Source organism: Heterodontus francisci, chromosome 22 (genome assembly GCF_036365525.1).
Source record: "Heterodontus francisci isolate sHetFra1 chromosome 22, sHetFra1.hap1, whole genome shotgun sequence".
Classification (NCBI taxonomy): Eukaryota; Metazoa; Chordata; class Chondrichthyes; order Heterodontiformes; family Heterodontidae; genus Heterodontus; species Heterodontus francisci.
Window position 1 is genome coordinate 40,246,386 of NC_090392.1, and position 10,560 is coordinate 40,256,945.

Here is a 10,560-nt window from a genome sequence, read left to right on the forward strand (position 1 = left end):
TGCCCTGTTTTTCTCTCCACAGATGCTGCTGGACCTGCTGAGTATTTCCAGCATCCGCAGTATTTTGCTTTTGCTCATTCTCTCTCTCGCTCTGTATCTCTCTCTCTCGCTCTGTATCTCTCTCTCTCGCTCTGTATCTCTCTCTCTCGTTCTGTCTCTCTCTCTCTCTCGCTCTGTCTCTCTCCCTCTCTCGCTCTGTCTCTCTCCCTCTCTCGCTCTGTCTCTCTCCCTCTCTCGCTCTGTCTCTCTCTCTCTCTCGCTCTGTCTCTCTCTCTCTCTCGCTCTGTCTCTCTCTCTCTCTCGCTCTGTCTCTCTCTCTCTCGCTCTGTCTCTCTCTCTCTCGCTCTGTCTCTCTCTCTCTCGCTCTGTCTCTCTCTCTCTCGCTCTGTCTCTCTCTCTCTCGCTCTGTCTCTCTCTCTCGCTCTGTCTCTCTCTCTCGCTCTGTCTCTCTCTCTCTCTCTCGCTCTGTCTCTCTCTCTCTCTCTCGCTCTGTCTCTCTCTCTCTCTCGCTCTGTCTCTCTCTCTCTCTCGCTCTGTCTCTCTCTCTCTCTCGCTCTGTCTGTCTCTCTCTCTCTCGCTCTGTCTGTCTCTCTCTCTCTCGCTCTGTCTGTCTCTCTCTCTCTCGCTCTGTCTGTCTCTCTCTCTCTCGCTCTGTCTGTCTCTCTCTCTCTCGCTCTGTCTGTCTCTCTCTCTCTCGCTCTGTCTGTCTCTCTCTCTCTCGCTCTGTATCTCTCTCTCTCGCTCTGTCTCTCTCTCTCTCGCTCTGTCTCTCTCTCTCTCGCTCTGTCTCTCTCTCTCTCGCTCTGTCTCTCTCTCTCTCGCTCTGTCTCTCTCTCTCTCGCTCTGTCTCTCTCTCTCTCGCTCTGTCTCTCTCTCTCTCTCGCTCTGTCTCTCTCTCTCTCTCTCTCGCTCTGTCTCTCTCTCTCTCTCTCTCTCTGTCTCTCGCTCTGTCTCTCGCTCTGTCTCTCGCTCTGTCTCTCGCTCTGTATCTCTCGCTCTGTATCTCTCTGTATCTCTCGCTCTGTATCGCTCTGTATCTCTCTCTCTCGCTCTGTATCTCTCTCTCTCGCTCTGTATCTCTCTCTCTCGCTCTGTATCTCTCTCTCTCGCTCTGTATCTCTCTCTCTCGCTCTGTATCTCTCTCTCTCGCTCTGTATCTCTCGCTCTGTATCGCTCGCTCTGTATCGCTCGCTCTGTATCGCTCTCGCTCTGTATCGCTCTCGCTCTGTATCGCTCTCGCTCTGTATCGCTCTCGCTCTGTATCGCTCTCGCTCTGTATCGCTCTCGCTCTGTATCGCTCTCGCTCTGTATCTCTCTCGCTCTCGCTCTGTATCTCTCTCGCTCTCGCTCTGTATCTCGCTCGCTCTCGCTCTGTATCTCGCTCGCTCTCGCTCTGTATCTCGCTCGCTCTCGCTCTGTATCTCGCTCGCTCTCGCTCTGTATCTCGCTCGCTCTCGCTCTGTATCTCGCTCGCTCTCGCTCTGTATCTCGCTCGCTCTCGCTCTGTATCTCGCTCGCTCTCGCTCTGTATCTCGCTCGCTCTCGCTCTGTATCTCGCTCGCTCTCGCTCTGTATCTCGCTCGCTCTCGCTCTGTATCTCGCTCGCTCTCGCTCTGTATCTCGCTCGCTCTCGCTCTGTATCTCGCTCGCTCTCGCTCTGTATCTCGCTCGCTCTCGCTCTGTATCTCTCTCGCTCTGTATCTCGCTCGCTCTGTATCTCGCTCGCTCTGTATCTCTCGCTCTCTCTGTATCTCTCGCTCTCTCTGTATCTCTCGCTCTCTCTGTATCTCTCGCTCTCTCTCTATCTCTCGCTCTCTCTGTATCTCTCGCTCTCTCTGTATCTCTCGCTCTCTCTGTATCTCTCGCTCTCTCTGTATCTCTCGCTCTCTCTGTATCTCTCGCTCTCTCTGTATCTCTCGCTCTCTCTGTATCTCTCGCTCTCTCTGTATCTCTCGCTCTCTCTGTATCTCTCGCTCTCTCTGTATCTCTCGCTCTGTGTGTATCTCTCGCTCTGTGTGTATCTCTCGCTCTGTGTGTATCTCTCGCTCTGTGTGTATCTCTCGCTCTGTGTGTATCTCTCGCTCTCTCTCTCTCTCTCAACCCTCTTTCAATCTTACATGATTATCTCCCTCTGTATCAGTAACAGTCTATCACTCCCTCTCCCCTGCCCCCTTTTCTTTGCTCCCCTTTTTCTTTATCTCTCCTTTTCTCTTGCCCCTCTCTCATTTCCCCCTCTTTCTCCTCCCTCATCGTCTCCCTCTCTTCTCCCCCCCCCCCCCCCCCCCCCGTCAACTCTCTCTCACACCACTTGTTTTCTCCCTGTCTTTCCAGCTCTCCAAAGAGCTTGCAGTCAGTCCCACTCTCCAATGCCCTGCAAGTCTATTTCTCTCAGGTGGCCATCCAACCTCATATTGAAGTCATTGATCATCCCCACTTCCACCACCCATGTAGGCAGAGTGTTCCAGGTCATTACCACCTGCTGCATAAAAGAAGTGCTTCCTCATATTCCCCCTGCATCATTTGTCAAAACTTTCAATCTGTGTCTCCTAGTCCTTGTACCATTTGTTAATGGGAACAGTTTTTCCTTGTCTAACTTATCTAAGCCTGTCATAATCTTGTACACTTCTATTTAATCTCCCCTCAATCTCCTTTGCTCTGATGAGAACAAACCCAGATTTTCCAATTTAACCTTATAACTAAAATCCCCCATCCCAGGAATCATTCCAGTAAATTTCCTCTGCACCCTCTCAAGGGCCCTCACATCCTTCCTGAAGTGTGGAGACCAGAACTGGACACAATACTCCAGTTGGGGCCTAACCAGAGCTTTATAATAGTTCAGCATAACTTCACTGCTTTTGTACTCAATGCCTGTAATTATGAATCCCAAGATCCCATATGCTTTACTAAACACTCTCTCAATATGTCCTGCCACTTTCAAAGATCTATGCACATGCACCCCCAGGTCCCTCTATTCCTGCACAATCTTTAGAACTGTGCCATTGAGTATATATTGCCTCTCCCTGTCCCTTCTACCAAAATGCATCACCTCACACTTGTCAGTATTAAATTCCACCTGCCACCTTTCTGCCCATTCTATTAGCCTATCTATGTCCTGTTGCAGGTGGTTCATATCATCCTCACTGTTTGCGGCACCTCCAAGTTTGGTGTCATCAGCAAATATTGAGATTCTACTCTGTATTCAAGATCTAAGTCATTTATATATGGGGGAAAAAAGCAGTGGTTTCAGCATTTACCCTTACGGCACACCCCACCACCCCACTGTCTACCATCCTCCAGTCTGAAAAGCAACCATTTACCGCGACTGGCTAGTTTCTATCCATAAGCCAATTATTTTTATCCAATTGGACACTGACCTCCTATTCCATAAACCTCAATTTTCTTAACCAATCTTTTATGTGATACCTTAGCAAATGCTTTTTTAAAATCTATATAAACATCCACCACATTCTCTTCATCAGTCTTCTCCAATACTTCATCAGAAAATTCAATTAGATTAGTCAAGCATGATCTGCCTTTTCCAAATCCATGCTGTCTATCCTTAGTTAATTCAAACCTCTCTAACTGCCCATTGATATTTTCCCTGATTATACTTTCTAAAACCATACCCACCACTGATGTTAAACTAACTGGCCTGTAGTTGCTAGGACTGTCCTTACACCCTTTCTTGAATAAGGCTGTCACATTTGCCGTTCTGCAGTCCTCTGGCACCTCCCCCATATCCAAGGAAGATTGGAAGATTATGCCAAGCCCTTCCACAATCTCCATCCCCACTTCCTTTAGCAACCTGGGATGCAAGTCATTGGACCAGGTGATTTATCGACTCTAAGCATAGCCAGTCTTTTTAGTACATCCCCACCCACCGCCTCAATTTTTATCCTATCCATTGCCTCTACTCCTTTCTGCTTCTACTGGTATTTTGTCAACCTCCATTTCCTTAATGAACACTGTTACAAAGTACTCATTATGTATATTAGCCTTGCCCTGCATTTATGATCATCTTTGTCCCTAATATTGCCTCTTCCTGTCCCTTCTACCAAAATGCATCACCTCACACTTGTCAGTATTAAATTCCATCTGCCACTTCTCTGCCCATTCTGCTAGCCTATCTATGTCCTGTTGCAGGCAGCTCATGTCATATATTACCCTCCATGTCCCTAATAGGCCCCACTCCTCCTCTTACTACTCGCTTACGATTTACATGCCAGTGGAAGATCTTTGGGTTCCCTTTTATGTTGACTGCCATTCAATTTTCATATTCTCTCTTTCTCAGTCTTATTTTCCTCTTCACCTCCCCTCTCAACCTGTTGTATATGGCCTGGTTCTCATCTGATGAGTTCACCTGACAGGCATCATACACCATCTTTTTTTTTTGTTTCATTATCATCTTGATCTCTGTCGTCAACCAAAGAGCTCTATTCCTAATTCCCCTACCTTTCACCCTTGTTGGAATGTTCCTAGCCTGTACCTGAAGCATCTCTTCCTTAAAGATAACCCATTGTTCCGCCACTGCTCTTCCTGTCAGTCTTTGGTTCCATTCTACTCTGGCTAAATCCTTTCTCAATGCGTTGAAATTAATCCTCTTCCAATCTAGACATTTTACCTTATTTTTTTCCTTGCTTTTCTGCATTACTAGTCCAAACCTTATGATACGATGATCACTCTTACCCAAGTGCTCCCCCGCAGACACTTGGTCCACTCGGTCCACCTCATTTCCCAGCACCAGATCCAGCAATGCCTCTTTCCTAGTTGGGCTGACAACATACTGATCAAGGAAGTTCTCCTGAACACATTTTAGAAATTCCTCTCCCTCCTTACCCTTTACTCTAAAATTATCCCAGTCGATATTTGGGTAATTAAAGTTCCCCAATATCACTACTCTATAGTTCTTGCACATCTCTGTGATTCCCCTGCAGATTTGCTCCTCTTTCACTATTTGGAGGCCTGTAGAATACTGCGAGTAGTGTGATCATACCCTTTTGACTCCTCAGCTCTAACCAAATGGATTCTGTCCTTGCCCCTTCAAGGACATCCTCCCTTACCAGCACCGCAAAGTCTTTCCAAATCAGTACCGCCACTCCACCTCCCTTTTTTCCTTCTCTATCCTTTCTGGACATTTTATATCCTTGTATGTTAAGCACCCAGTGCTCGCTTTTTTTAAGCCATGTTTCTGTTATTGTCACTACATCATATTCCCATACTGCTAATTGTACTTGTAGCTCACTAACCTTATTCACCACACTTAGTGCATTTAATGAATTGTAATCCCGATTTCCTCTCAACCTTCCCCGTCATCTCGCTCACCCTTTCCTATCAGCTCCCTCCCCACCGCACCATCATGTCCCTCTCCCCAACCCCCTCCCCCCCCACCGTCATCTCCCTTTCTTCTTTCTTGCCTGCCCATTTCTCGCTCTCATTAACCCATATTTTCTCCATCCGCCAGGTGGGTCACTTTACTTGCCAGGCCCCCGTGCTGTGCCTGGAGGTGAATCCAGTTTCTGCTGGGGTGGCGGTCTGCGGGGACTCCATGGGTAACGTCTACTTCCTGCGCTGGGATAGCCGACCCATCGACAGATAAACCTGCCCAGCGCTGGCTGCAGAGGAGTATCCCCAGGAGCAACATGGCAGCTCTACCCAGTGATACAGTCCCACCAGGGGAGGGGGAGGGGATTGATGCTGGTCTGGAGCCAACTGTCATTGGAGAAAATAATACTTGTGGCTTGTAGTGAAGCTTTGTAAAGAGGGAGTCACTCCATCAGGGAACCCTTTTTTGCAGGTTAAACAATTCAAACTTTCTGTTGATTTTCTGAATTTGAGGGCTGATTGCTTCCAGACGCAGGAGAGTATTTAATGAGTGAAGGGTTTTCGCCTCTTCAAGTTTAAAGATCTTTCATAAACTCAGGCCTGTGAGTTAATTTAAAAGCTGGTGCTGATTTTTTTTCAGGGTAAATCACTGAATAATTGATTCCTTTGCTGATCTGACTGCAAGAGGAGCTCCCTCTGATCTTTTCAAATTTAGATTCTGCCTGATGTCTGAATGGGCGACTCTCCTGCCCAATGAGGTACTGAGGCCCACAGACAGAGCAGGAAGAGTCCAGGTTTCATTTCCACCCCTTTTATTTTTAATTCTTTTGTGGGATGTGGGCATCGCTGGGTAGGCCAGTATTCCTTGCCCATCCCTAATTGCCCTTGAGAAGGTGGTGGTGAGCTGCCGCCTTCAACTGTTGCAGTCCATCTGGTGCAGGTCCTCCCTCAGTGCTGTTAGAAAGGGAGTTCCAGGATTTTGACCCAGCGACAGTGAAGGAACGGCGATATAGTTCTAAGTCAGGATGGTGTGTGGCTTGGAGGGGAACTTGCAGGTGGTGGTGTTCCCATGCATCTGATGCCCTGTCCTAGTTGGTAGAGGGTGCGGGTTTGCCAGGTGCTGTCAAAGGAGCCTTGATGCGTTGCTGCAGTGCATTTTGTAGATGGTACACACTGCTGCCACTGTGCATTGGTGGTGAAGGGAGTGAATGTTAAAGGTGGAGGATAGAGTGACAATCAAGTGGGCTGCTTTGTCCTGGATGGTGTTGAGCTTAAATGTTGGAGCTACACCCTTCCAGGCAAGTGGAGAGTATTCCGTCACACTCCTGACTTGTGCCTTGTAGATGGTGGACAGGAGGTGAGTTACTCGCTGCAGGATTCCCAGCCTCTGACCTGCTCTTGTAGCCGCGGTATTTATGTGGCTGGTCCAGTTCCGTTTCTGGTCAATGGTGACCCCCAGGGTATTGATGGCCGGCAGGGAATGGTTGGATGGTTAGAATCTCTCTGTGCTAAACTAGCTGGTCCCAGCCAGAGAGAGGCTGCAATGGGGCTATGCCTTGTGTTTCACTGGGCAGCAGATAAAGGGAAAGCAAGTGAGCTAACTCTGATAGTGGGAAATGGAGATCAAACTCATTACAGCACAAGCATGACTCGTATTGTGTGCAGGAATAATCACTCAATAAAAGCAATTACACCAACCACAGATTGTCTGTGCTTCAATTCTGCTACAGCACTGAACTTCTCATAAACCTTTGCATTTTTCTGAGGATTGAGCCACTGGGGGCAGTGATCCGAACCCTGACCCTAATCCAGTGGGGGGCAGAGATCGAACTCTGACCCTAATGCTGTCCCAGTGGGGTCAGAGATCAAGGTCTCTTCCCTGTGATAGGGGTGGGGTGACAGTGTGGGGGTCAGTCACTGACCTTTCACTTTCCTGCAACCTGAGGTTAAAGGAAGTTTTACCTGATCTAATCCACACTCTACCAGACTTGGATTTTCAGAAGGCTTTTGATAAAGTCCCCCACCAGAGGTTGGTTAGGAGAATTAAAGCACATGGGATAGGAGGCATGGATTAAGGATTAGTTAACAGGCAGAAAACAGAGTAGGAATAAACGCATCATTCTCGCATTGGCAGGCTGTGACTAGTGGGTTACCGCAAGGATCAGTACTTGGGGCCCCAGCTGTTCACAATATATATCAATGATTTGGATGTGAGGACCATATGTAGTATTTCAAAGTTCGCGGATGACACAAAACTAGGTGGGAATGTGTGTTGTGAGGAAGATGCAAAGCAGCTTCAAGGGGATTTGGACAGACTTGGTGAGTGGGCAAGAACATAGCAGATGGAATATAATGTGGAAAAATGTCAGGTTATCCACTTTGGTCGGAGGAATAGATGTGCAGAGTATTTCTTAAATGGTAAGAGATTAGAAAGTGTAGATATACAAAGGGACCTGGGTGTCCTTGTCAATAAGTCATTGAAAGCTAACATGCAGGTGCAGCAAGCAAAGAAGGCAGCTAATGGTATGTTAGCCTTTATCGCAAGAAAATTTGAGTACAGGAATAGTGAAGTCTTGCTTCAATTGTATAGAACCTTGGTTAGACTGTACCTGGAGGACTGTGACCAGTTTTTGGTCCCCTTACCTCAGGGAGGATATTATTGCCATAGAGGGAGTGCAATGAAGGTTCAACAGACTTGTTCCCAGGATGGCAGGACTGTCCTATGATGATAGATTGGGGAAACTGGGCCTGTATTCTCGAGAGTTTTAAAGAATGAGAGGTGATCTCATTGAAACCTAATACTACTTAAAAGAATAGGCAGGATAGATGCAGCTAAGATGTTTTCCCTGGTTGGGGAGTCTAGAACCAGGGGACACAATTTCAAAATAAGGGGAAAGCCACTTAGGACAGAGATGAGGAGAAATTTCTTTACTCAGAGGGTTGTGAATCTTTGGAATTCTCTACCAGAAGATTGTGGAAGCTCAGTCATTCAGCATGTTTAAAACAGAGGTTGATAGATTTCTAAATACCAGTGACATAAAGGGATATGAGGATAGTGTGGGAAAAAGGCATTGAAGTGGATGATCAGCCATGATCGTATTGAATGGTGGGGCAGGCTCGATGGGCTGAATGGCCTAATTCTGCTTCTATGTTCTTATGACTTCAAGATTTGACAGTTGTTCACTTCATCAGGATGTGAATATCATCAACCTTTGAACATGGAAGGAAAAAGCACCATTCACAATGGGGAGAAACCGTATGCGTGTTCTGTGTGAACAAGGCTTCATTCATTCATTCGGTCTGTCTAGACACAAGCGCAGCCGCACCAGAAAGAAACCATGTAAATGTGGGGACTGTGGGAAGGGATTCAATTACACAGGCACCGAGAGAGGAGGTGGAAATGGGAGTGTTACAATTCTTACAACTACATTCAAATTTAAACCCTGCTCACCGAATATGAAAAGGTGAGTGATGAAGACTTTAATAGTGAGTGATTCTGTTGGTGTTGCTCAGTGGTGGGAGTGGAGATCAGGGATTGTGATGAAACGATAGGAGTGATGGTGAACTGAATAAACAAATAGGGAGCGGCTATAGCTACAGCCGCTATTTCACACAGCAGAGGAGAATATGGAGACGGCGTTGAGTACCAGTGAGGAAATAAATTCAGGCACAGTGCTAAGGCTAATTGGGTGGCGCAGTGGTTAGCACCGCAGCCTCACAGCTCCAGCGACCTGGGTTCGATTCTGGGTACTGCCTGTGCGGAGTTTGCAAGTTCTCCCTGTGACCGTGTGGGTTTTTGCCGGGCGCTCTGGTTTCCTCCCACAGCCAAAGACTTGCAGGTTGATAGGTAAATTGGCCAATATAAATTGCCCCTACTATAGGTAGGTGGTAGGGGAATTGAGGGAAGGTGGGGATTTGAGTGGGTAATGGAATTAATGTAGGATTAGTATAAATGGGTGGTTGATGGTCAGTACAGACTCGGTGGGCCGAAGGGCCTGTTTCAGTGCTGTATCTCTAAATAAAATAAATAAATCTCTCCTGGACCCAGAAAGGGACAGATGAAGGAGCAGACACACACATGTACTGGTAAATTATGCACTAGCTGTTAGTACTGAGAAAGATGCCATCTTCCAGATGAGATATTAAACCCTGTCCATCCCCTCAGTTAGACATTCAAGGTACCAAGGCCAATACTGGATTAAGAGGCGATTTCTCCCCAGTATCGAAGAGCCTGTCTTTATCCCTCGATCAACATAATAGATGATCTGATCATTATCTGTGAGATCTTCTTGCGTGCAAATTGACTGCTGAGTTTCCTACATGAACAACAGTGAATGCACGTTGGGAGAAATAAAGCACCACATTGCAATTTAAAGCGCTTTGGGATGTCTTGAAAAAACCCTGTAGAAATGAGAGTTCTTTCCTTCTGCAGTGCAGCCCCTGCTGTTCTGTGGGAAAGGGCAGTAACCACTGCATGCACAACAAAATCCAACAAGTATAATGTAACAAATGGCCAGAGAATCTATTTTCAGTGATAGTTGAGGGAGGAATATTGACCATAGGACAGCGTGGAAAACTCCGCAACTCTGTTTCCACTCGTGGCTGCGGAATCTTTTACATCCATCTGAGGGTGACAGACAGGGACCCTCAGTTTAACAGCTAAACCAAAGGAAAGCAGTCTGATCGAGCAGTGCTCCCTCAGTACTGCCACCAGGACTGTCAGCCTGGAATATGGGATTTTCTGGAGAGTGGACGCATACTCGTATGACTCAGAGAGGGGAGAGAGAGACTGACTGAGATCAACTGGAAATCAGGATTCAGGACCTGTTTCTCCATCACCGGCCCTACCACCAAAAGACTAAGGCACGTCTCCATTGAGGCTCAAAAAAAGGATCAAAGGATCAATTCATGAATGCTTAAAAAAAAACAGTCCTCCCCGCCAACAACTTCAGCTCCTCCCACATCAGTTACAGGAACGTGGGCCACTCTTTGTGGGGCAACGTTGGGAGGGCAGGTTAACCGGAAGAAGCTTGGTCTGAGAGGTTAAGACGACGGCAGCAGGTTTAGTCTGGCGTCAATGGTCCTTGGGCTGTGTTCATGCAAGCGAGGAAAGGAGAACAGGATCGTCACAGGATTAACACTCCACTGCTGTACTTCACTTTCTGTGTGAAAAACGTAAGAACATTAGAAATAGGTGTGGGACTAGGCCACAAGGTTCCTCGAACCTGCTCCACCATT

At 47.2% G+C, this 10,560-nt stretch overlaps 1 protein-coding gene across 1 annotated transcript in view; it reads left to right on the plus strand.

Annotated features, from left to right (window-relative positions):
• Positions 1 to 7,012, plus strand: part of LOC137381547 (uncharacterized) — a 154,237-nt gene extending 147,225 nt beyond the window's left edge. Inside the window, exon 25 of the mRNA XM_068054243.1 lies at positions 5,462 to 7,012. Within this exon, the coding sequence (XP_067910344.1) occupies positions 5,462 to 5,596 (135 nt within the window). The 3' untranslated portion in view covers positions 5,597 to 7,012. The remainder of the gene's footprint in view (positions 1 to 5,461) is intronic.
• Positions 7,013 to 10,560: the final 3,548 nt, after the last annotated feature.